Genomic DNA, 26,891 nt, shown 5'->3' with positions numbered 1-26,891 from the left:
ACACTGCTGCATGTGGTGCTTTTTCAGAGCAGAATTCAGTAATGTCTTCAGTACTGCTGAAGACTGCACCCATTTTTTAGATGTCTCAGGGGGGCCTGCCTCTTTCTTAGCTATTAACTAAGCTTCTATGCTGCTTAAGCCATTACTGAAAAAGCAAAGGAGATTTCTATTCCTCTCCTGGTTTTGAGATTCACTGCAGTATGGCTTCTCTTTGATAAGATTTTGCTGTGTCACAGAATGACCTTCCAATCCCTGCCAGGGGGGCAGATTCCACCAGAAGTCCACCTGCCTGCCCAACAGAGACTCCCACAGCAAAACAAGTCCAAAACAGGAAAAAGAAGGGCGTTACATGTAGTTAAACAACAAAATGGTATTTTTTTCAGGATCTCCTTTGCTCTTAAAAAGAGGCTGCTAAACATTTTGTTTGGGAAATCAAGATGATCAAAACAGAGTTCCTCATGGGAGAAAATGAAAATAAACAGAAGTACAATCTTTGTAGCAGTAAAGGAAGATCATCTGTGATTAATACATGCTTGTCTTTGCACCCAAAGCTAGCTTCCTGACAGGTTCCAGCAGTGTTCTCCTGCACATGGAAAAGGGCCCAGAAAATGCACTCCAGAAGATGATTCCGATGGCGTGTATTTCCATTTTGGTCCCATCAAACCTGTTTAAATAGCAGCTGTTTACTAACCCCAGCAGCTGGGCTTAGATGGTTTCCAAGAATGTTCTGAAGAACGTCGAGTTTTAGCCAGTGGTGCACTTAAATATGGAGAGGTATTAGAGGAAAAATAGTAATTAGTCATTAAATAGCATTTTGCCTTTATTTAGAAAATGACAAGATGAAGTTTCCCTCCGCTTTTCTTCTTGTGCATAAAACTCACACCAAATCTTTGTGAACTTAAGAATGCCACAAATACAGCATAGTGTGTTCCCATTCATGGAAAGGATTTGTGCATTTCACTTGTGAGCCTTGCAGCTTGTATGTATTCACAACTGTGTGCCAATCAACTCTGAAATCTGCATGAGCATTTTTTTTTGTATCCAAATCATTTATGTAATCAAGCTAAATGAAAATATGCTTGTTAAAGCTCAGAAAATTTTAACCTCTCCCCTCAACAACCCACCCTGAACAGTGGAAAGCTTTTGTACAGGAATAATCAGACAGTTGTGACCAAACTCAAAAGATGCTGAAGTTTATATTCGGACAACTCACTTTAGTATATGCAAGATATACAAGATATCTGCTTGATCGTGGAGCGTTGGACATTCCTTCAGCTGCTCAACAAGCTTCCTACAATCCAAATCACCATGAGCATCTTTAGGTAAGTGCAAAACATTTCCACGGTCCTAATAACAAAGATGGATGAAAAATCAAAGAAATCATCTTGAAAAAAGTAGTGAAACTGTAACTTCCCATTAAACAACACAACAGACTTGCAACATAACCCCAGCTGACATACGGACGCATCACATAGTCCTTGCCAGACCACTGCAGGCATGAAAAGGAGACTAATCCCAGGAAAGTTCCAGAACGGAACTTTGCCTCTAGTTTTGGTTCAATCAACAAAGAAAGCCATTTTTTGGATAAAACAAAGAAATACTTTGTCAAAGAAGGAAACCAATTTATTTGCATGCTCTTCCTGTCATTTGCTGTTACTTGTAAAGAGAAAAGCACAAGGATACTACCTTTTTTTAGCTAAAATAATTCAGAGGTTTTTGAGTTCCACCTCCTACCAGTATATATATATATGGTGCTTTATGAATGCAGATGTTGCCATCATAACTTTTACAAGCTTATGAAACTAGTATGTTATGTAATGAGATGATGCAATCCTGTGGTGAGATCTTGGATGAAGAGGAGTTTTGCCTAATAAGCTATTCAGCAATTTATACGATCCTAAAATATCATTTCCACAAACAGAGCCTGTAGAGCAGAATCCTTTAGGAGGCTGGACACTACCTCCTGTAACCATTCTCAGCAACTGCACATATATATTAAGACAAAACAAGTGCCAAGCACAACCCCATCTTCATGCCTTGTAGTGGGATGTGACTGGTGCCTTAAGGACATCTGTCCCTTCACACACTACGCTGCTCCCCAGACATTACTGTAAGTAGCATTTCTTGGAGAACGTCTCTAAAGGCTGTGAACATCCCATCCTTCCCTTTGTGTGTTCAGTTAGAATTAAAGACAATAGCATTTGGCCCTTCAAAACAAGCACCTATTGTATTATTTTCTGGTTTGCACACACAATTAACATTTTTCCACTTGATAATGTCTATTTAACCAGAAAACTTTCACTTGGCCAAAAAATAAACTTCAAACCAAGGCAGCAGCTATCCAGTGCCTCAAGCAAAATGGCTTGTCTGTGAAGGAAAATGAGAACTAGCATAGGGTTTGGCTGGAAAACACAGGAAAGGCCACAGTATTGCATCCTAAAACTACAAATAGCATAAAAATTCCCACAGCTTACCTTTGTCTCAAACAAATGAGGATTATCAACGAGATTCAGAGACTTCCGGTGCGTATTCAGAACTTTAGTGGGAAGAGACATAGACACAGCTGGAAAGCAAAGCCACCAGAAAAAAAGATTTTAAAAGTCCATTTCATAAATATGAAAATCGAGAACACCTACACAAAGCAACTATACTAGGTAAAAAGAAGAGAAATACCTCCAAGAGTCAAAATATAGAGGCGATGCTTCTGAGATGCTGTACGTGGAACTCGGGAGACAAGCACGCATTCTGAACATTATTTCCTTCCAGGCTTGCCCCCAAAGCTTCTAACATCAGCACGTCAAAGGCTCAGGCACTACGTCCTCAACTGGTATCCCTTCTGATTGCCCATGCCTCAGAAATCCTACAGCCCAATGACCTGACCCTGCCAAGTGTTTTAAACACTCTAACAGGAAGAATGTGGAGAAAACGGTCTAACCGGCAAAGTGTCATAATCAAAGTGGTGATGCTAAATACAGGCTAATGCTCTGTTACCTTCATATACTGAATTCAATAGAGGATCAGATGATGCGGCACATGAAAGATGGGTGAAAAAAACTAACAAAAAAGCTTGAAAGTTATTAATTTACACTGAAGTTATGGGAAGCCTTCCCTTGACCAGGGCATCAAATACTACGTACCTACATATAAAACAAGGTATATGTTTTAATCTATTTAGAAATTCAGTCAAAGCATTATTTAGGTGTAAATCCTCCAATCAGTCTATTAAAAATGTAGCATTATTAGGAATAATGTCATCTCTACTCCATTTGTTCTCACAAATTTAGAAAGTACCTGCACATACTTCTATTTTTCTGGCACTGAAACATTTAATTTCACCACAACTTTATTAAAACAAGAAAGTACATTTTGAAAGCCTTTTTATAAACAAAGACCAAAAAAAATGAGTTCACTGACTCAGGTTCTAAAATTCTATCCAGCTGAGAAGTTGTAGGAGTTTCCATAAACCTAATTTTGATTAAATGTTACATTTCATAGCAGGTTGTCTATGCATACACCAAGATACTGGATACTGTGGGAACACAACAGTTACAGCTTCAGACTCATTCCTTGGTAACAACATACTTGTGCCACCAATTCTTTTTCAATGGCAGAGTTCTGAAGTACTTGAACTTGCCCCTTGTAGGTAAACAGGTTTTCTATTATTATTATCACTAAGTAAATAATAGGGAGAAATACCTGGAACCTCTAAACCCTTTGTCTTGGCCATTATTGACAGTATCTCTTCTGTAGAATGGTTTGCGCTGAACACAGGTGGTTGATTTGCAGTCTTTGAAGTTGGAGGCAGGTATGACTTCAGTGCTGTACTCTGCAGGACATTATGTATATACTGATCCAGCTCATCCTGGCTTTCTAGTGTGACATACAAGGTTTATTAAATCTAAAATCATAATTTATCAGTGCTTTCTGTTTCAAACACACCACTCTATTCTCACTTATATAGAAAGGCACACAAAAATGCAAGAGATTTTTAAGCTGAACAAATTGGAAAGAAAAAAAATAATCAGTTTTTGACACTTTGAAAACAGTTATATTAAGAAGTTGGTTTTCCCTTTCAAAGGAAGCAAAATAGTTTTTATCTTGCTGGTAGTCCACAGATCATGGTTGGACTTGATGATCTTAAAGGTTTTTTCCAACCTAAATGATTCCATGATTCCGTCATCTCCTCCATGCAAGCCCTTGTCTATGGCTCCTCACAGGCCCTTCCTCCCTCTAGCCTCTTCTATGCCCCCCTCCATCTGCTGACTCTTCAGACTCAGCTTTTACAGCAGCAGTTACTGGTCAATGCCATACTATGGACGTAGGAAGAATAAGCACAAATTCCTTCTGCAAATTAAGTCATGCAGGTACAGGACTGATACATAAGAAACCTGTATGATTATCAACTACGCACAAAAACTCTGCATTGTAGGTAAACCCAGGGTCTGCGGATAGAACTTGAGAGAGAAAAAATCTGAAGTGAAAAAACCCTACCTTTTTCACAGAAATCTGCTGGAAAACCTTCATATTCACTGTCAGGACTATTATGGCCTTCATTATGGTCATCAAACAGTTTTAGATCACAGTCTGGATCCAGGAAGCTCAGATACGTGTGAAAAGAGGTGGTAAGAAATTCTGACAGCTTACCTATCTTCACCCTGCAAACAGGAACACATACCAAAGAGCATTAACAACCACCATTTTGATATTGATTAATGCTCAATGAGCTTTCAACAACTCCCAAAATTCTAAGACCTACTGTTAAATCTGCCTTTAGTAACTACAAAGCAGCAGATACTGATACTGAGAAAAAAAACCCCACAAAACAACAGTTGCGGATCCATCTGGGTACTTAACTGCTCTGCTTGCTAATTGAACCTAACTGCATTACACCTACAGGCCTAACTCAAAGTTTAATGATGCAGGGTGCTGTATGTTTACATGAAGAGAGACCCTAAACAAAGACTGCAAGGATAATGCATGAGGAACTGGGGCTGAGAAGTTCCTCTGAACAGCAGTAGCTTTTCACAGAACTGCACTGCTGCTAAAAAAAATCAGAAAGCACATCTGATTGTCGGAGGAAAATACTGATTGAAAGACGGCAAGCAGAAAGAGAATAGGAAGGTACAATTAAATTGCTTTTATATGTTGATGAATGGAACACATAAGCTTCTCAGTACTACACGTAATTCATGTTTAAAATGTGTCCGATAACTGTGAAAGATAATTACTTCTTAAAAACAGAAGCCCGGCCAAGATCAAGTTTTTGTATTTCTTAAGTTTGACATTTGTTTTTCCTTATCCACTAATGGCAGTCAGAGATGCTACACCTTTTGGGAGACAGATCTTTCCCACTACATCTGAAGTCCAGCTACCACCTGATCGCCAAATAACAACTAAAGCTGAAACTCCTCGCTCTATGGAGTTATAGTACAAGGTCTGTGCACTATCACGAGGTCAAAACTGAGGCCTGTACAAGATTTAATTAAAAAAAAAATAAATTAAAAATCATGGAGACAGTCATCTGGGGTTTCTGACATTACCTTGCACCTCCAAAATAACCATCCTCTAATTTTCTTATGGTGGCAAGAACTGCTGGATGAATGTCAGTACCATCATCAACTGAAAAAGAATAATGAAAGAGTTGAAGCTTACCAACACATCCTCAAATTATCATGTCCAGTGGATTACTGGGTATTCTCTATGAAGTAAATCAGACAAATTTAAAATAGAACCCACAACTGCTACCAGTACCAGCTTATTCAAAAAAACCCAAACAAGCAAGCAAACAAAAACCAGCCCTCAGGCAAATTCTAAAGAGATCTCTCAGGACAAAACCCAACCCACTCAAGACAAGTTCCAAAGGGATTTCTATCAAATTTCTTTGGACAGAAATAGTATGGAGATGATGGGGAGATGCAAGATTATAAAGGGGGAGTAAAACCAAAATGAAATATTACCATGTCATACAAATTCAGCGTATACTTGAGAAAGTTAAATTGTACTTCTGATGTTAGAACTCAGATGTTGAAACAGTCATGCCTCCTGCCTCCTCTCAAACTGACTTCCATCCTACTCCCCTGCAGTAATCTACTTTGCTTGAAAATCAAGTTTACCAAGCATTGTGTGGGTGATGGGAAACGTCAGGGTTGGTCTTCCTGTCATCCTCCAACAAGAAGTGAGGTAAGCCAGCTCTGTCTTGAGCATCTCCACAATCATCTGATTGTCTAGAGCCAGATAGAAGTGATGCTGGTCAGTAAACTAGAGAACAGAGAAATATGGTACATGAGTTGCCAGTGCTCTCATTTATTCCCATTTCCTCCCTTAAATCATTCACAAAAGCCATATGAGCTATTCCTGCCCACAAAACAGACTGCATGAATTAACCTAATAAGGCATGTGACTGTGAAAATGAAATCCATACTTATGCAGAGTCCATTTTCTTACACTTGTAAGCTGACTGTGAAAGAAGTAAGCCATACAAACAAAAAGTAGACAAACACAGCCATGAAGTAGAATCCTCACAATGACGAATTACAGTAACCTATGATCTGGAAGACAGAAGTACTGTAAATGTGGAAGAAAAAAGCTAACAGTAGCATGTTAAGGACTGGGAACTAGTAACCATATGTCTCTTGGGAACAATCTGAAAGTCAAGCAGAATACAGAAAAGCTGGCAGTTACTGTGGATAAAAGGTACACTAGATGTACAATGGTAAAGCGTGCCTTTTCCGCTACAGAGAAAAGCCAAGAACCACAATAAGAGATTATCATGGCTACTTCAGGAGCTGGAAACCAAAAAAGCTAGATGAACAGTGGTAAGTATGTTAAAGCTGCCACAATAAAAGTTAAGGAAGCATAGAAGACTTGGGGATGGGTCAGCACATAAAAAGCATGTAAATTCAAGCTGGACAAGTCCAGAGAAATTACTTCAGGGAACTTAAGGGACTAGCCAAAACAATCCCCGAGCCACTCACAATTAGTTTTGCTAATTGTGGATGAACAAGTCCCAGAAATACAGACAGAAGCAACACACCGCCCATCTTTAGAAAGGAAAAGCAGTGACAACATAGACCAGTCAAGTCAATTCCAGTGCCTGAGAGCACATGACAACAAAGCCAATTTGAGACTGCCAAGATAATTACAAAATGATAAAGCAAAATGGATAAACAGTCATATAAAAAAATATCAGCAAACGAGTCCAATTTCCTTCTCTCAGAGCAACTACATGGTAGGTACAAGAAACTGGTTGATATCTCTCAACTCCTGCAAATTTTCACACTAGGGAAGTGAAGAAAAAACATCTGATGTGGCAGAACTGCTTGAAAAATTGTTCTCGAAAGGTAGTTATTAACCACTTTTTTTCAGAATGAGAGGGTATCTAAATGGGGTCAGCCTTTGCCCCACACGTAATCAATTATTTCATTAGAGAACAGGATGAAATATAATCTACAAAACCACGGTATTTGTGGACATTAGTCAAGATCAACACAGATGAGCTGACTAATGTTAGGACTAATGCTGAGCTAACATTAGGAAGGTGAAATTAAACATTAAGTCATACTCCCCTCAAAAAAAAGTCAGGAGAAAATGTCTGGCTACACAGTACAACAGAAAATGTTATGGAGGTTTTAGTCAAACACAGAATAAGCAGGAACTGTCAGTGTGCTGCTAATGCAACGATAAATGCCATTTTGGAATATATTAGTATGCCCACACTTGACACATGGCAAGATTTTAGCTGGAATATTGAGTCCTACTTACATAGTAAGATGTGGACAAAGATATTTTGAAAAAAAATCATGACTAAGGAATTTTTACCTAATTTGCAAAAGTGAGAACGGGTTGGGGGAACAACACATAAATGATCCGTCATAAAGCTGCTTGTGATCAATTGACATTGGGAAGAATGGGAAAGGATCCACATTTTTGGCAGTAAATCTGATGTTTGGACATCATGAAGCACTGCAGAAGCCATCTATGGAGTCCACTGAACTTAAATCTTCCACTGGAACTTAAAGACTAAATTAATCAAACATCTATTTAGGAGGGTGTGAGCATTCTTTATACTACTTCAGGTGCACATGTTTGGAGTAGGAGACCCCTTGGCTGTCTAGTACCAACTGCTAGAATAAATCTACAGGAATAAGTGTGTTGTATTTCATTACATGCATAAGTAAGAGCCATTGATTCTGGGGGGATCCGAACTTTGAGTAACACTGAAAAAGGCACTAAACAGAAAACAAAGACAAAATATCGCTTCCTCTGCCCTACTGACCCTTTCAACAATACAATGAAAAGATCACATCTTAGGCTCTTGGGGTTACAGTACTTGGCACACTTACTGTGAAACAAAATTTTCCATCAAAGCAATCAGGAGAAAGATACATGAAGTGCCCTATCTCTGGAGAAAGTATTTCATTAGCTGGAATGTTGGTTCAGGCAGAGATCAGTAACAACTTTGTACTATTGATTTGCTGTGTCCTCCTAAGCCAGAAGCCAAAGAAGCCAGATTCTGTATGACAAGGTATTTATCAGCACTCCTACCATGCAGATCATTCAACACTTAAAAAAACCACAAAGCAAAGCACATCTGCTTTATCAGCTCTGCTCTACCTAGAGTGACAGCACAGAACAGCAAAGTGCTTCATTAACGATTAGCCATTAAGTAAGCAGTGATTTCTCTGCCAGCTTTACACGCTCACCTGAGGGGTAAAAGCAAATATTTGATTTCTTATCACATACAACTTGGAGGTGCCTAACACTCCAATATGTCGGTGTGGCCGTCCACTTAATTTCATGTTCTTGTTCCGGCCTGTAAAGAAAAGGGGAAGAAAAAAAAAATAATCACATAATATTTCCTCTATGGTTTTCCACAACAACCAGTTTAGGTAAGGAGACCTACTTCATTGGTATCAGCAAGGCAGAAGACACATAAAGATAACAGTGAGATGCTACAGACTGGTCCATTTGTAGCAGCCATCAATATAAAAGCTAGAGTTCTTCAAAAGCCTAATTAAAAATAGAAACTTTGGCTTCACTGACACTGACCACTGGATCAGGTTTTTCAATTACAGTCATTGCTCAGCACCCAAAGCTTCCCCACCAAGGTCAGGTGGTACACCCTTTCAAAAAACAAGGCCACCAACACACAACAGAAACTGCACTGCTTTCACTGTAGAACCTTAAAGATTCTTGCCTGAAGAAGGCTAAATCTAAATACAAAGTACATCTAAATACAAAGACAGATTTTTATTCTTTTCATCAGGCTAATAAGCTGCACTTTTCTCAGCAGAGCTTACTAGTGAATGATCCACAATGCACCATTTGCTCCAGCAGTCAGGAGCTGACTTGAATCTGTCTGACAAGGAATCTTCAATCTGTTCCAAATAACCTTGTGCCTGAAAAAATACCACTGTGAAAATTCCCAGAGAAGGCATTGTTAAAAACAATACACCAATGTGTCAAATCATCCTACTCACTCCCCTACTAGTGAAAGAAGGCTATTATGAATTATTATGTTTCCTGTTGGAATCCCCTATTTAAGACAAATTCTAATTTTGTTAAGCTTCTTCGTACAAATGCATTTTTTAAAAGTCAAAGAAATTGATTTATATAAATTAAATCAAAGGAATTGAGACAGTGTAAAGCAAGAAAAACAAAAAACCTCAAAACATCACCCTTAAAAAATACCTTGCACAGCAGCAGAAAGAGGTTTCCATGTTCAAATACCTACCCAGCATGGTGTAGAGGTTACTCAGGATGCGAGCTGGCTGCACTCTGAGTGGATGGATATCAGCCATGCTCTGAACATTGATCCCATGGTCTTGCAAGAGGTTCTTTATTTGATTAGATTCTGCCAAAACAGTTACTGTAAAACCGAAAATGAAAACACAAGTAAGAATCGATGTTCTGTTCAACTGTCACTACTGTCACCTCTCAACTAATGCATTTGGTTGACCAAAGAGGCATGAAGACCTTAATTCTTTCTGAATTTATCGGCCCGTGAGATCAAAAGGGATTGCAAGAGTGTCAGACAGATACTGGCTCTCTGCTTCTCAGCAAGTCTTGCCATTCTTGTCCACTTTGGACCACAGGATATTCCACGTTGGAAGGGTCCTCCCTCATGAGGCCTCTACTCCAACTTCCTGCTCAAGGCAGGGTCAAGCTCTGAGGTTAGATCAAGTTCTTTGGGGCTTTATCAGTTTCTTCCGATTTCTTTCAGTACCGCTGGTTTGGATCACGCAGTCTCTTTTAGCAGATAGGGCTTTCCCCCCATAAAACAAGGGGAAACATGACTTGCAAATCTTTGTTGTTTTAATACAGCGTACTGAAACAACACAGCCAAGTCAATGAGGAATAAGTGCTGTCACTTGTATAGTAACTTTACAGAGGCCTCAAAATGGCAGAGGTAAGGAATAAATACAGTCTCAAAATAAGAGGAATTTACAGTCTGGGACCTGATTCCACATCTTGTCCTGCTTGAGGTTTTGCCCATGTTAGGTGGTTTATCGGTTTGGGACTGATAACTCAGTATTCTTCTTTGCATTATAAATACTTGTGAAAGAATGCCAAAAATAAGCAAGCACTTTATTTCTACTAGAAATTAAGCACTTCGGAATAAAAAAATATCACCCCCATGATCCACAAACATGGGGTAAGCAAGCACCTGCCCAGGTCACAGTATCATTGACAGAGGGTGCTCCTGATAAACGAGCTGGCTGCTCTTCCAGAGCAGTACGAGCCCTTGAAAACCCTTTAAGCCCTGATCAGCTGGTGTTTGCCCTCTACTTAATTTTCTGGTTTTGGCTGTTCCTGCACTGACTAAGGAAGTCCCATCCTGCAGCAGCCAATAGATAGCCATAAGTCTGGCCACCTCACCTCTGTTTATAGAGATCCTCCCCACTCATGGCTCTCTGGTTCCTCTGAAAAGGGGCTGCACAGAAACCTAACTAAACTGACCTGTCAGTCCTGCTCTTTCTACCTAGAACCCACCAAGATTTTCCTTTTCACTACAAGTTTGCCAGTCTCCCAGTCCCTGACAAGCCTTAATGTTTTATCCACTATTTAAAAAACAAAAAAAGTTGTTAAACCTGATCTTCCCTCCTGTAAAAAGGCAGCTAGGCAAACAACCCCTTTCTCCTTCTCACAGTATCATCAAAGCATCTATATCCCATGCAAAAATCCACATTATTTTTAAACATGTCTTTCTTCCTTCCTGTACATAGGGACTTCACCATCACATGATCCAATTCACCCAGAACGTTCAAAAAACTCCCTCACCTTGTACCACAACATCAGGTTTAAATCCAGTGGAAAATCTCCTGTTTAAGGGATCAATTTCACCTGCAGCAAGAAACCCCTAGAATAAATACAAAGGAAAGAAAAAAAGAAAGGAAACAAACAAAAATTATGTAAAACGCTTCTGATGACACCCAGAAGAATTCTTAACTGATTTCCATATTTTATCAGGAGACACAGGACTTAAAGCCTGGTTTATCTACCCCTTCCACTAAGTAGTACATTCAATAAAAACAATGGCTGCAATATTTTTCAGAACAACAAATAAAAGGTTATGACTGACAATCTGCATGTTCAGGTTTCCTATTTTAGAGTTGCAGCAACTGACCAATTTTGCCAGGCCGGTGATTTTTTTTGTAGCTCCACAGAGATATTCAGTGGTTCCTTTAACAAGTCCATGGCTAATAAGGGACAACTCCACAGGCAACTTATGTCACAGAGTAAGGTATAGCCTAGTGGAGTAGAAACAATGCAAAGTCCTAGCTCTGGAACAGCCAAATCAGCCTGGGCATACTCCTCTAGCTTAATTATACATCCAGTTCATCTGACAACTTATTCAGCTCGACTAGAAACAGATATCTATATATAGCAAAAAAGCTCCTGAAAGCTCGGAGTCACCCTTCCATGGTTCATGTACATGTTCCTACTGGAAAACACACTGAACCCTGCCTGTCAACAGAACTGTACTTTAAGCACAAGCCATCTCAAAAGAAAGTGAAATACAAGCTCACCTACTATACAAGAAACAATTACCTCTGCTAATAGGCAACTAAGGATATACAATGATTGGCCCCAAAGATGAGGCAACTTTCCCACTGGAACACGATCCACTGAGTGAGGATTTTCATACTCCTCATCTACCTGAAAGCAAACATATAAACAAGAAAAATTACCCTAAAGTTGTGAAGAACAATCAATAACATGGAAGTATTTGAAAAGAATATGGTCTATCATCTAGCCTTTTTAACTTGCTGTGACATCGTGATCTCTCTGGTTTACTTTTAAGGCTGTATGTTTTCTGGGACAAGAACTGTGCTTTCTTATAGTACACTGCCCCACCCTTCAAAGCTGGGCATTGAATGGGGACTCTGCGTGCAGTTACAGCTTTGGTGTTAGCACTTCCCCTTTATTCTCACTATGCCTTTGCTGCCTTCTCTCTGGACAGCTTGTCAGTAATTGTGTGTCTGCTTTCTGATCCCTTGCAGGACAGCACTTAACTTCATTAATGCCCAACTAGATTCCTGAAGTAAAGGTGCTATCCAAAAATAAAGACTTTTTCACCTTTCCTGTGTTAGCAAGAATGGTCAATGGAAAAATTCGGAGCAGACTCTTATTAATTTAGAAAAAGGAAAACTGTCTTGGTTTTGAGGTATATAGATCTATTAAGGGTGGGGGAAAAACCCTCCTAGATAATATCTTTACTGTAACCATTTTAAAATTTCTAAATGACAGGCAAAATCTACCCTGTTTATTTGGCACATTCATCCGATCATCATCACCTCAAAATTCCCAAGGCGGCTCTGAACTCTTACATGCTTGTTCCCACTAGGAAGGCAATTCACAGTTCCCACCTCAGATCTGCAAGCAAGACATCAGCTGTCAACACTCCCTGCTCAAACTCAGACCAACCCAGGAGGCTCCACACCCTTAGTGAGTGAAGGCTGAGAAGTCTGGAGTGGGAGAAGCTGGCAGGGAGTGATATGAAGGCAAATAGCATGGAAAAGCACATAAGCTCATCTGAATTTCTCTCTCACAATGGGAGAATGAGGTAAACAGTAACAGCAAAGATGGGGTGGTGGTGGGTGGAAACCCAAACAAAACAAAACAAAAACCCCAGCCCAAACTCTAACTCTAATTTGAGAGCCCATCTGAAACCTGTTTATCTCTCAGATACAAGCTCTGGAAAAGAAATAGACTATCAACAAATAGACTACACAGGTAGGACAGTATGCTTTTTTTTCTTTCAGCTTCAGCTCCTAAGTCAGCATCAGCACTTCTTCGATATATGCCTTGCTACAAAGATTTAAAACTTTAGACCTGCTCTAATATTTCCACAGGCACCCAGATTCCCAAATAAAAAATGTGACCATTTGGACACCTGAAGTTCATCATTTCTCAGCAGGAGCTGTGAGAGGTCTCTTAACTTTTAAATAACGTGCAGTAGTTTTGTTTTTTTTTTATTGCTTGTTTAAATTTATCAGCTACAGGAAAACTATAAAACCAACGTTCATCTCGGTATCTATACTTTGCGTACTGAAGTGGATGCTGCATTTTCACAATACCTTTTCTGGAGGGACAGCATACAATTCAGGCATTAGCACTATTCCACTCTTCTCTCTAATAAGTATTCCTTCCAGAGCCTCTCTATACTCTTGTACCTGGAAATATTTTAAAAAAACAGTGAGAATTTACATTACATGCAGTCAGCAAACCCAAAAGAGTAAAGTTAAAGTTTTAGTACTTTTTAACAGTACTTTTCTGCTGAAAGTTCATTTAAAAATAAAAAGGGAGGGAGGGGTTGATGACTTGCTGATGGAAGATCAGGGTTCAGATTCTCAGAGACTGTTCCAGCATCTCTATTACCAGCCTCAGAAACATGAAGACATACCTTTATAACACGCTGCTGCAGTACAAAACTTCTAACATATTCCTATCAAGAAGCCATTGGAACAAATCCTACATGAAATTTGCAATAGACACCAATGCAGTGACACGGACACCAGGATTGCCAATATTCATAAAAGTTATATCAATTGTTAGCTTCCTACCATGCACATTTGTCTACCATCTTCTGAATTCTCATTTTCAAGTTCGGGAAATCTTTTTCTCTTACCCGATTTGCTTAAAAATTTGCCCGATGGAAAACTTAGAATAAACTGTTTAAAAATATCTAAGTTCACTGAACTTAAAATCCTTTTTTTCTTGTTTGTTAGACAACGTATTACGGACAGGAACGCCAGACTGATACAAGATAAAGAACATTTAATATTCTTTTTACCAGATCCCTTATTTTGTTCCATTTCTTAACTACCTCATTACAAACCTTTACTTACAGGGGAACTGTTTTCAAGTGTTACCAGCACCCACCTCTGAAATGCTATTTCTGCTATCCCTTCTGAGTAGTGGAACATGCAAAGTAAAGCAACCACAGGTTCATATTATGGTAAACTGATTTTTCAGTATCCTGTCCTTCTCCACTCTTTCAGTCCTCAGGGTGCTTCTTTTTCTACCAGTTGCTGCCATTGCAACCAGTTCTCTGCAGATCAGACACTCACCTGAGTGCCTCAGTGACTCATTCAACCATGTTTAAATGGTGGGAACTGGGAGCAATTGCCCAGTCTGACCATACCCTAGCACAGCCTGTCTGCACACCATAAACGAAAACAGGTATATACCATGCCAGATAATCCAACTAATTTCTAGAGACTGCTTTGTGAAATGGTATTTTACTCACATGACTGAATTCTGATACTCCTCTTCATGACCTAATGCCATTTCTCTATCAGACTATTTTTACTGTGTTCAGGAAAGCAACTTATATTTTCTAGTGTCAGTAAGTATTTCACTTGATTTACAACATCTGGTACAGAAAGAGGGCTTTTTGGTCTGAAACTCTGTTTTGTTTCTGATTCCATTTTATTTTTTAAGGGGTTATGTTTAGCAGACTGTTGTCCCTTTGCATACTAGGCACTTCTAAATCACATGTATTTTTACTTCCTTCAAGCCACCAATCTACAGAAGTCCTGGTATGAATACATTTAGTCTTGGTTACTTGTCACTCTTTCATTCACCAATACTCTCCAGGTGCCACTATAACTTTGGAGGGTTCAACCAGTTTGGCTCCCCTGACTACTGAATGCTTGACACAGTGAAGGCGTGAAGTAACTCAGGCAATCAATGAAAATGAAATGGCTCCTCATAATCCAATCTCAGATCTCCCTGAATGTACAAAAGGACTGAAAGCACTATGAATCTTGTTCTCAGCAGCCAAGTCACAGAGGTCAGGGGAAAAAGAAGCTGGTCTCATCCTGAATTAATTGGGAAAAGAGCATCAAGGTTGGTGGTAAGACAGAACCAGGCAAATAAATCCCATTCAGCCCAGTTTGACCACACCAGCTAACAGAGCCACTCAACCTCGTAGAGAGCGGGCAACAAGGCCTCAGTGTGCACAACGCTGCAGCCTCTACCATGTCACAAACTCCCCAGGAACGTGGGATTGGCTGAAGACTACTCCCATCCTGCTGATGGGGTATCCAACTGATACCCAAATTAAACACAGAGCAGAGCTACAAAATACCGTGGGTAAATGGCTTTGCATTTTCATTGAAAGTAATTTCTCCTTTCCTCACCTGAATTTTGTCCTCATTAAATACTCCATCAATTAGGAAGTATGTCCAGAACACTGGCCACTCACATTCTATATTCTCAAAGAGCTTGAGCTCAGCGGGATCATAGTGCAGCCTGCTTGGATCCTAGAAATTCAATCATACTCATTTAGTCACTAATATTCCAATCATAATGGCCACCTATTTTATACAAGTAATTAAAACGAAGAAACCAATAAACACACCAGAAATAGCTTCCACAGTCTCTTGGCTTCTTTTTCACATTCAGTCCCAAACTCACTTAATCGCTCCCTAGACAAATCAACTTTTCCCAGTCTCAGAATCTAGGCGTCACCCAAATAATCTTGGCTCTGTCTCAGTTCAAAGATATTTTGGGAGACATCAGACACCGCTTCCACTTAGGTACCATAAGCATAACTAATGGTTCATTTCTTACAGGATTATTAATAAAGTTCTGTCCTTAATTTGTTTTCAAACCCTTAGTTTCCTTCAGATGTGTGTCATCCATTTCTAGGGTGGATACTCCAAATCCACTAAGACGTCTCAACAGCGATACAGACAGAACTTCACCCCTTCATGAAAATGAGACAAAGATTTCTATAAACAAGAAATAAAATTATTCCTAATGCCTACTGAAAATATACATCAGAAGTACCTCTCTGGGTGTCTTGTAGCCATCTCTGAGAAAGCGACAGCAGCCATAGCGGCCCTGTAAAAACAGACAAAATAGAAAACTTCACATACTGTTCTTCCTCACAGACTAACATCAGCATAAAAGTTATGTGCCGAGTTTTAAGTGTCACTTGGGGTTTTTCCTCCTTCTCTTCCACACACGGATGAACCAAGTCTGGAAACCTTTGTTTAATTAGGATTTTTGTTTAAGAAAGGGAGGTTCTGCTTCTCTTTCCCTCTGAAAAATAAAAATAAAGGGAATCCTTACCTGCAATTTGGATATGATTTCACTCTTCGTTACATTAACAAGGTTTAGATCCTCCACTGCAAAAGCCGGGTAAGAAATAATAGACAGAAGGCCAGCATCTATCTCCTTTGATGTGGATGCCCTTGGCAACATGGAGTATAGAATAGACTGAGCGAGACAGGAACAGAAGACAGGGATGTAAAACAATTTACCTACTTCAAAAGACTATGTCAAGTGCAAATGGAATAGACTATACTACCTGCAAAGTGACAAAGAACTCACTGCATGATTTTTTTTAACTGAATTAGAAAGAATGCTTCACACCACTCACTTTCACACAATCTACTAGAAAACAAGGTGAACAGCATAGTCTGAAGCCATCCTTATTACGTCAAGTGCTTGGTTCAGTTAATCAACATTTCATTTAAAAATAAAAGGGAGCAGGTGGTTGGTTTTCCCCTAGCAAAGGGAACAGAAGACTAATTTTTACCTGACAATGTTCTACTTCATCAGGAAGAACATGAATCACTGATTTGTGTCCTCCATGAGCTCCAAAAAGATCTAGTTCATCAATTGCTTCCAAAGCAGCCTTCAAGAAAAACAAAACAACCACCCAAAATCACTGAATACCTTTTAAGCCAAGTATACATCCTAGCACTTGTGCTTATCCTCTGAAGGAAATTACCTAAGACAGAAGTTCGCTCCACAGACATTTTTTCATCTTCAAAGGGAAGCCTGGCAGTATTTTAGAAAAACTAAGTATTTCTGTTTTTCTGCTAGCAGGATACAGGACTGATGCACTGATGACCCTTCTTACAATTTAAAGGCAACGCAAAACAATGGGGAGACGGGTTTCCACTGAGATAATGTCTAAATATCAAAGGACTTACTAATAAATGCTTCTCATGTCCTATATTCCAAAATAGCCCCCACTCAGTGATCTTTCACTTTTCCTGTCTGAAAGGTTGTTCAAAGAGGAAGGCGGCACCAGCCTCTGCTGATTCTGGGTCCCAACAGGAGAGCATCACCACACTCTGACACTATCACTTCTCGAGGGAAAGAGAAAAGAGATGTCTGCCTCTCTCCACAGCCAGTCAAGGCACAGCACATTCCGTGTCAACAGGGGAATCGCCACATCTCATACCTCTTGGCCATAATGCGTTTGCCTACTGAAGACATCAGCAGCCCAACCACCCACTCCATCTGGACACTTCTACTTTAACCTAGCAGGCCACAAAACCTGGCTTTGAAGCAGCGAGGTGTGAAGCACCATGCAGGGAATGTGCCAGGAAGACAGCAAGGACTGGCCAGAGCCAGGCTAGCAAAGCCCTCCTCTGAGATGTGTATTCACAGGGTTGCAGTAGCACTGAACATTGCTCTGTGCCCATTTTTCTCCTGCAGCTTCACAGTAGTGTCAGTCTCTGACAAATGAAGGATTGTACAGCACCACCTGCCTTATCTCTCTGCAGAGGGACAAGCGTATTTTTCTTCTTCCAACACAAACATGGGTTTACTGGCTCTGCAGAGCCTCTCTAGCTGAGTGCTAGAGCAAGCAGTTGTTCCCGATAGCAGCAGAAAGCCCCACTGAAGAATTGATAGCCTGGACCATGGGCAGTCTTAACAGTACAGAAAAGACACTTGAGAACCACTCAAAGGCCTGTGCTCTGTGCTGTACTGCTGTCGTGGGTAGCCACACAAAGCAGATATGAGGCATAAATGTTAAGAGGGAATTCCAGAGGCAGATTACAAAAAAATAGCATCTATCTCACCCTCTGCAGCACGGCTTCCAGTATGCCCCCCAAGTCCCCACCCCAAACAGCACTTTTATTGGACTCAGAGCCACAGAAAAGCAAAGCTGTGCAGCGAGTCCCACGGGTCATCCCGACATCGACATGCCCAGAAGTTGTGCAGAGACCATGGCAACCTGCACCAGACTGTTCCCTGCAAGAAATCTCGTAATGGACAGCTAAGAGAGAATAACCTCCCCCATGGACACCACCCCATTGCTATCCAACTGAACTGTGGCAAAGACCAGCAGGTTTTCCCTCTTGCAGTTACACAAGATCTTGGTAACTAATATATCCCACTGAAATGCAACTAAACCTTTGACCTTAGCTACGTTTGGCTTCTATGAGTCCCCCAGACACCACGTGAAAAGGCAGTTGCCAATTACACATTCACATTTATGGCTTTCTGAGTTTCATTTGGTATCTCTGTGACCTTGTGCTATGGGGGAACCAGAAATATCCACTTTCTTTTAATTACTTATTAATTTTTTTTCTCAAAGTTATTTGTCAATAATTTTTAGACTGATAGTCTGTTGTTTTCCAGAACTTACATCCAACTTAATCTTACTATGAAAACATCACATATAATACTGGGTCTGGAGAATTATGAATGAGGGACAGAAAACTAGAGGCCACTTTATGAGACTGCACCTCACTGAATCTATCAGATTAATGGCTCAATGAACCTGCTACCCTTCTTGCAATCAATCCCCAGAACTCCACTGAGGTCCTTCAATGAAAGCCGTTATCACAAGGACTTGACACTAACAAATATTCACTCACGCCCAAATAAAAATTCTTATACAGTCAGTTAAATATTGCAGTAGCCAAGACCACCATGCAAAGGAAATAATCACGTTTGTCAGAGCCCTTCAGCATGACAAATCAACCATGAAGAAGGTATCAGGAAGACATTCTCACTTTGGCCATCCCTACGGAGCTCGCATTCAGTTCAGGGATGCCCTGGTTTGTCTTATCACCACGTTCCCAAATTCCATAATCCTGCAACAACAACATCATCAAGAAAAAACGGCATGATTATATATAAAAACAATGTTTCCCCCCCTCACCCCCAACAAAATCAGACCCCTGCATGAAATTTGTTTATTTGACTTAAAAAAAAAACAACAAAAAAACCCCACAAAGAAAAACAAAGAAAAAAAGAAAGAAAAAACAAAAGGCTTCAAGTCTCCAAAGAGCTCCTCCCCATATTTAAAGAGCAGCACATAAAAACATACCCTAGCAGGATCAGGTCTACAGTGATGAATCACTGTCTTCACAGAACACACAAAGCTTTTAATTCCTTCCTCCTGTGTGTGCTTCTCCCTGTGCCACTTCCAACTTTTCACTTTCCAAAACATTTTTTAACACTTGGTTCTTTTTAGAAAGAACCTTAAGCTTTTAATGAGACATCAGGCAGTTTTATTAATTATCAATAAAGAAAAACTATTATTAGATAGATATAGATTGAATATATACACCTCACCCGGGCAGCAGTAAATCCTCCACAGCCCTCCCACCATCTCCAAAGATAATGCTCACAATGTAGAGTACTGACAGGTTCTGATACCTTACAATGGAAAAAGAAGCCTGTATTTTCCTTCTCCATCAATATATAATTTTCCACCCACATCTGAGCAGTGTTCAGGTGATTTACACACAAATAACTACTTACAGCAACTTTGTAGGCAGCTTCTATGTAAAAAACAAGATTCTGAATAAAGGTAACTTCATCGAGGGTGAAGATAATACGTAGCCCTGATTAAAAGAAGAGAAGAGAGTAATTACACTGTATCAGAACTGAAGTATTTATTCTTCAGTGAGTTTCATGCTTTTGTTTATTTGCTACCATCTACTCCCCACTGAAATCAATAGAAAAACTCACGCTGATTTCAAAAGATCAGGCAGCAAGTCAATACTTGCTACTGATAAAATACTTCAAATGCTACCAACACATACTGTTTCGAAGTTTCACAAACCAAAAAACACTCCTGGGAGGGTGGCATTCAGACACAGTTGGTACCAAGCACAGACATCTGAGCTAGCTCTGGCGCTTGAGAGCTGTGCATCCCAATTCCCACAGCTCCCCATCCCGCCTCGCCCGCTTAAGAGTTCTATTGAGGGACCATCAGGACAAGCAGGTGTCCACTCTGCAGGGGTCAATGGCAAGGGGCTCTGAGGACAGAAAAATACATAAGGAAGTAAATCCTTATCCTCACAGGAGGAGTACCGTTCAGAAGGGCACAAAATAAAACAGTACCAGCAAGAAGTGGAACACAAATGGCACTAGTGGCACCTGACTCAACATCGCCACTCTCTGAAGAAACCTAGCTGTCCATTAGGATGTCCTACATAGTCTTCAAACACGAAACTCTTCTCTGACATGACTCTGAATTTTTCATGTATTTGTATGCCAACAAACATTAAGGGAATGAACGTTGTCAGTTACTATAAACATAAAATCGTAACTAAGTCATATCTCTTTTCCAGAGAAGTATTTTCATCTGAGTAATAATTAAGTAAAGGTCTCTGAAGATAGTTACTTTTTTTCCTTTTCAAGTGAATGCTAGAATGGCAAAAGAGTGCAATAACAGTCAAGGTTAAAAGGACTCCTGCTTACCTGATGCAGTCATCTGTGCCAAGAAGAGCAGGTACAGTGAAGTTGCATCCACTTGTAGATGCCCCCACTGGTCATCTCCAACCACCGTGGCACAAGTTGCAGAGTTATACTTGGCATGTAGGCAGTCCTTGGTACTCTGGGTGCGTTTGAACTTCTCTACCTTATCTACCTACAAAGCCACCACAAATATAAAATCTGAAAGATTTTGGAATAAATTCTCCAAACTATTTCAAAATGAACAACTCTTCTCAGGTGAGGAGAAACTTAAAGTCCTAATTCCTGTTAACTCACTTCTGTGTTCAGATTGATCAGAGTGCTTAAACACAACTCTAGCTTTAGGCTCCAGCTAAATCCACACCTCTTCAGGAAAGAAGATGTAATTACCTTGCTTAGTTCAGATCTTAGTTACAGGTATGCATCTTGGTGAAAATCAGTTTGCAAATGCAAAACTGTGATTCACTACAAGCACAATCTCAAAAAGGTGCAAGTAAGATCAGAGTTTTGCTCAAGAGTTTTAAAAAGACTCCCCACATCATCTACACATATGCAAAAAAAAAAAAAAAAAAATCACTCTACAGAAAAGACACAAGAAATACATGCTTCAGATGAAATGCTTTGCAAATACAACATGTACCAATTCAACTCATACCTATGACATTACCTGTCTCATCATACACTGTAGGAGTCCCCGCATCAGCTTCACAACATTCTGCAGGAACGAAACAGACCAGTGACATGGCCAGCCTCATCAGCTGTTACAAACAATGTTCAAAAGTGACAAAGTTCACACACCCTACTAATGTCCCGCCAAAGGTAATAAACCACATATTTGCCTGAAATGCTTTACATACCTTTATTTTTTTTTAGTACAATGGTTGAATTTTATTCCCACATCCCTATCTAAGAGAACAATCTTTTCCCAAAGGCCCTCTTTAAACAGTGCAGCAACTCTGTGGTTCTTCTATCCAGCCAAGGAAGTAATAGGAATGCTATGTATAACAATAATAATAGTAATAATAATAATTTTTAGAGTGGCAGATCCAGGGAACACTCAGACATTGACATGACTGGCAAACCTGCGGAGTTTCTTCTGCTTTTTATAGAGTACAACAGAAAGCAGACAACTAATGTAAAGAAACGGCCTTTAGTGCATACAAGGATAAGCGCAGGATTTTGCCTTAAATGAAGAAATCAATCCCATCTTTTTACCCCCCAAAAAACAGAGCCTTAAAATATGATGGTGCAAACTGAGTCAAAGTTATTCTGTCACTACAGGCCTCCCTGGTCTGAACTGTACATGTCAGCATAAAATCTACTCAGTCCCTTAAAACAACAGCAGCACACTGACACCATCATTCACTCCTCATTTAACCCACCTCCACACTCTTACTTCTGGTACCCACTTTCCCAGCTAGAGATTATAGAAATTAACGGTGTGACTTACCTCCCCTTCCAGTTCTCCAGCACATGAGACTTACCAGCTTGGAGACTGTTACCTTGTCTGTTTTGATCAGACACATGTACAACTTCCACGAGACAAGTGCACAATTCAAAGATTGCTGCTTTAAACAGCATGCTTCTCCTTACGGGGAAGAATGGTCTAGCAGATAGATTGTCACCCTACGATCTAAGCTACCTAGGCTTGATGTTCTGCTGCATTATACACCTCAGGAGGGATCACAAGGTTTAATCAGAGACTTGTACACCCGGGCATAAAATCTCTCAGAAGCCTAGTTTTCAACAATTGGCCAACTGATGGAAATTTGACCCCTCAATGCTTTTGTTTTGTTTATATTTTAGTTCAGATGCTAGTCTCTCTGCCACTCAGTTCTCCAAACCCTGCTTGCTAGAAGGCTCCAGGAACCCTGCACACCACATGCTGCGTGGATGCTGCTGTCACAGGAACAAGACACGTACTCCAAGTGGCAAAACTGTGCCAGATCCTATATACAGCAGGAATGCCAATGTACCATTCAAAACCACTACTATATGAAAAAAACCAAACAGCATAACTGGTTAATGCTAAAACTTTGACATACCTGCTCGAGCTCATAGGCTTTGGCCTTATCCTCATCCCGGTCCGCATTCTTCCGATAAGCCATTCCCAGCCCCCACACAGCCAGGATGCTATAGATGTTGTCCCGTACCCAAGCATCTTTATGGTCCGCACCAGCTGAAAGCAGCCCTGTAACTGGATTCTAGCCATGGTAGAAGGAATAAAGAACAAACATTACTGCCTGAAATCCCATCTATTAAGAAGCACCAGTTCTTTCTGTATCAAAGAGTTATAAAACAAAAGAGAGCGCCAAATATGATTGAAGATGATTGCATGCTGAGGCTGCTCACAATTTCACAACAGAAGTGAGGTCCCATCTTTTCTTCCCAAACTCACACAAGTGAAATGCAAAATTTCTTTGAACAGTTCAGGATGTAAAGCTCATAGCAGCCAGCTGGGCTTCTTCATCCACACAGGATTACTAGCTAAGTCACTGAGTGAAATTTGAAATACATTGAGGAAATAGGAATTTAAATTTTACGTATCTGTAAGGAAAAGATGGTACTGAGTTAACATGAGAAATTGAGTCTGGGATCTCTTCTTCCCTATGCAACTGGTCTGTGGCACAATCCTGAGGAAGTAAAAAACCACTACTTCTGTCCTAGGAAATTAAAAAAGTATTTCTATTTATTTACCTACTGGATTTATAATAGCTAAAGCATGAACGCATGTAAAGCCTTTTTATATTCTCCTTTGGAAAATGTACAGAAAGACAAATTCTGATGGTGTTGAAAAGCAACACTTCCTGAAAACCAGCACACTGAGTAGCCTCCTGCATCCCAAATACTCCATTAAATTTTTCATTGCATCATTAATTCCCATTGCTTCATTGTCATAATTTTTAAGACCATCTTTCTCAGCTCTATGTTCTTTATTAACAAAAAAAAAAAAGAGAGGCAAAAGACCAACAGAGATTTCAATCAAATCAAGCCTTTACAGAAAACTTCAGTGAACAAAGACTAATTGCCAGGGCTGCTGTGACAAGGGGTAAAGATTACAATAATAAAGATAAGCAAAATTAAAAAGAATACATACACCAATTTTTTATTTCTGCCACACACCGGTTCACTCTACTCCTGTAGTTACTTTTAAGAAAGAAGTTTTGAGAGGGAGGAGCGTCAATTACAATTTCCTGGGCTTTGCAGCTGTCAACTGAACAGGACATGGGTGACAGCCTGACACATGTCACTGGGCACAGTCAGAGCTATTGTTATGGTTTAAATACAGCAATCTCTAGTGGCTCGTGGAGCGCTGAAACATGTAGTTCTGCTGAAACAGTCCCTCAGCATAATCTTCACAAACCAAATGGCAACCAAAGGACAGCTTACTTATCTATTTGATGGGGAAAGTTGCACACATGAACCCAAAGAGCTTAAAAAACTTTTTGAACTTGAAAAGTCAGACCAGGGAGTAACAGAAGAACAAATGAGCAAGCAAAGAAAGGAGACCCCGATCCCAGTTTATCACTGTGCCCACGTGATAAAAGCTAGGATCTCGAAAGGCAGACTACACATTCCCAGTATTTTTAGAGGGCACTGTGTTTCCCTCCCTCCCACGAAGGACAACAAATGCCTATGTACCTGCAGGCCTGGCTTGACAGAGATCGCCCTGCTATCTGAGAAAATCATCATTTTGGCTTATTTTTCCTCCCACACTGGGCTGGCTGCCAGTTGCAAAATAAAAATGCCTCCAAGTAACAAGATGGAAATCCCAGAAAAATGGCCCATGCAAGACTTTAAAAGACCATTCAGTCCCCAGGGAGGGATCTGCCCATCTTCAAGAGGCTGCATTAAATACATCCAAGGGCAGCTATCACCATTTCAGTGCCTTTGGTTCCTCTACAAGAAGGTCCCAGTTCTTGGGGCTTATTGGGGCTGGCTTTCACAGACTGACAAATTAATGTCATTCCTCATGCACATTCAGAATGTTAGCAGAACACCACAATATATTAATATTTTAAATAGTTTTGGTTGGGCTTTTTTCTTTTTTTTTAGAAAGTGCTTACTCTTAAAAACTACAGTTATTTTTACCTGCTGACACCATATGAAAAGTACAGCCCTTACAGGGTGCTAAAGAACCCAAAGAAATATTGAGTGTGCTTAATGCCAAAGATGTCAAAGGGATTTCAGCTCAGCTAGTACTTCAAAGCATTATGTCTACGCAGCGATCACTAATTGGACTAGCAGGTCTCATCCTGCAAATCACACTGCACATACAGATCCACACAGCAAAGAATTTTACCAGCACCCACGGGCTCTGTCAGCTGAGAGCACTGCAACAGAAAGCTGATTGCTGAACTAAGACTTAAACTGTTATATCATGCCAAATACTACTTTTAAGTCTATCTATTAATCCGAAGACAAAAAAAAAAAATCCCCAAACACAACACCAGATCCTACAGGGGACCAGATGCTAATAAGAACTTCAGCAATAAAGGCACAAAAATAGCAAGGTCGTAACCAAAGCAGCAGTACAAGTAAGCCCAAATTTAGCATCTTGCTGAAAATCTATTTATTTTGCATCTGTCTCTTTGATACATCAAACAAAAAACAATGTAAGCTCCAGCAAAGTTTGCTGATGGAGTGTTTGCATGAAACCAGCCATAACACAATTGGGGTTACCCATAAGTGTATGTGTGCTGGTTTTGGCTGGCGTAGTTAGTTTCCTCATGGCAGCTAATATGGGGCTACGTTTTGGATTTGTGCTGAAAACAGCGTTGATGATGTTTAGTTCCTGCTGAGCAGTGCTTACACAGAGCCAAGGCTTTTTCTGCTTCTCACACCACCCCACCAGCAAGCTGGCTGGGGGTGCACAAGGAGTTGCGAGGGGACACAGCAGGAACTACTACTAACCCTGACCGACCAAAGGGATATTCCATACCATATGGTGTCATGCCCAGCATATAAAGGTGGGGGAAGGAGGAGGAAGGGGGGAACCTTCAGAGTGATGGTACTTTGTCTTTCCAAGGAACTGTTACATGTGATGGCGCCCTGCTTTCCTGGAGATGGCTGAACACCTGCCTGCAGATGGAAAACAGTGAATGAATTTCCTGTTTTGCTTTGCTTGAATGTGCGACTTTTGTTTTACCTATTAAACTGTCTTTACTTCAACCCACAGATTTCCCCAGTTTAACTTCTCTGATTCTCTCTCCCATCCCACCAGGGGAGAGTGAGCAAGCAGCTGTGTGGTGCTTAGCTGTTGGCTGGGAGTAAACCACGACAGTATGCCAGATGCGCTTTCCTTATCAGCTCCATATGCTTTTCTCTTATAGTACCCTACCAATATTTAAAGTGTATATAGATGATAAGTTTTGCTATTTCATGGACATACCTTATCTCATGCAAATTAACAAGTGTAATAAGCAGCCCAGAACAGCCTTCTGGTGATGCTCTTCAGCGCTTGCTCAGCTACAGTATCGAAGCACTCCTCTGGCTCGGGTCCCCAGGGGCACATGCAATAGCTGGCAGACTCTACACCACAGCAGGCCAGTATAAGCAAAGCAAGGGCATGAGACAGGAGCCAGTAATTTGGTCTTAGCTTCCTTGTACAACCTTTAACAGGATTGTACTTATCACTGTGCATGCAGCAGAGACTGATCAGCAGAATGCAACACTTGCAAAACAAGAAAAAATTTGCTACGAATGCAATCCTGCAAAGTGGCCCAAGTCTGCATATCCGGCATGCTTGTGGATGCGAGGTACAAGGTCAGAGTCACACGTCACCCCTGTGCTGACCAGCAATCTTAAATGCCTCCTGCCTCTTCTGCCAGGCTGCTCCTGGGCAAACCAATGGCAGAAATTTCCACTCCCTGGCTCCGTCCTGAAAGGCATCAGGAAGGCACCAGCAGCAGTGAAGCAGCTGCCCA

At 40.4% G+C, this 26,891-nt stretch overlaps 1 protein-coding gene across 5 annotated transcripts in view; it reads right to left on the bottom strand.

The window, feature by feature from the left end:
• Positions 1 to 26,891, bottom strand: part of PHKA2 (phosphorylase kinase regulatory subunit alpha 2) — a 49,171-nt gene that overhangs the window by 20,359 nt on the left and 1,921 nt on the right. For 3 of the 5 annotated variants that reach the window (XM_055701735.1, XM_055701737.1, XM_055701734.1), the window contains exons 2-21: positions 23,010 to 23,168; positions 21,632 to 21,679; positions 20,971 to 21,139; positions 20,026 to 20,108; positions 19,272 to 19,352; positions 17,054 to 17,152; positions 16,585 to 16,731; positions 16,300 to 16,353; positions 15,648 to 15,770; positions 13,581 to 13,676; positions 12,052 to 12,159; positions 11,281 to 11,359; positions 9,734 to 9,868; positions 8,703 to 8,812; positions 6,114 to 6,258; positions 5,541 to 5,619; positions 4,492 to 4,655; positions 3,697 to 3,870; positions 2,475 to 2,563; positions 1,214 to 1,347 (exon numbers count right to left, since the gene is read on the bottom strand). In XM_055701735.1, coding sequence (XP_055557710.1) covers positions 1,214 to 1,347; positions 2,475 to 2,563; positions 3,697 to 3,870; positions 4,492 to 4,655; positions 5,541 to 5,619; positions 6,114 to 6,258; positions 8,703 to 8,812; positions 9,734 to 9,868; positions 11,281 to 11,359; positions 12,052 to 12,159; positions 13,581 to 13,676; positions 15,648 to 15,770; positions 16,300 to 16,353; positions 16,585 to 16,731; positions 17,054 to 17,152; positions 19,272 to 19,352; positions 20,026 to 20,108; positions 20,971 to 21,139; positions 21,632 to 21,679; positions 23,010 to 23,168 — 2,276 coding nt within the window. Of the gene's footprint in view, positions 1 to 1,213; positions 1,348 to 2,474; positions 2,564 to 3,696; positions 3,871 to 4,491; positions 4,656 to 5,540; positions 5,620 to 6,113; positions 6,259 to 8,702; positions 8,813 to 9,733; positions 9,869 to 11,280; positions 11,360 to 12,051; positions 12,160 to 13,580; positions 13,677 to 15,647; positions 15,771 to 16,299; positions 16,354 to 16,584; positions 16,732 to 17,053; positions 17,153 to 19,271; positions 19,353 to 20,025; positions 20,109 to 20,970; positions 21,140 to 21,619; positions 21,680 to 23,009; positions 23,169 to 24,061; positions 24,176 to 26,891 lie in introns of those variants that run through there. The other 2 variants (XM_027810863.2, XM_055701736.1) reach the window with 2 other exon arrangements.

Source organism: Falco cherrug, chromosome 2 (assembly GCF_023634085.1).
Source record: "Falco cherrug isolate bFalChe1 chromosome 2, bFalChe1.pri, whole genome shotgun sequence".
Taxonomy (NCBI): Eukaryota; Metazoa; Chordata; class Aves; order Falconiformes; family Falconidae; genus Falco; species Falco cherrug.
The sequence above is the reverse complement of the archived record's forward strand: the minus strand, read 5'-3'. Positions and strand labels throughout refer to the sequence as shown.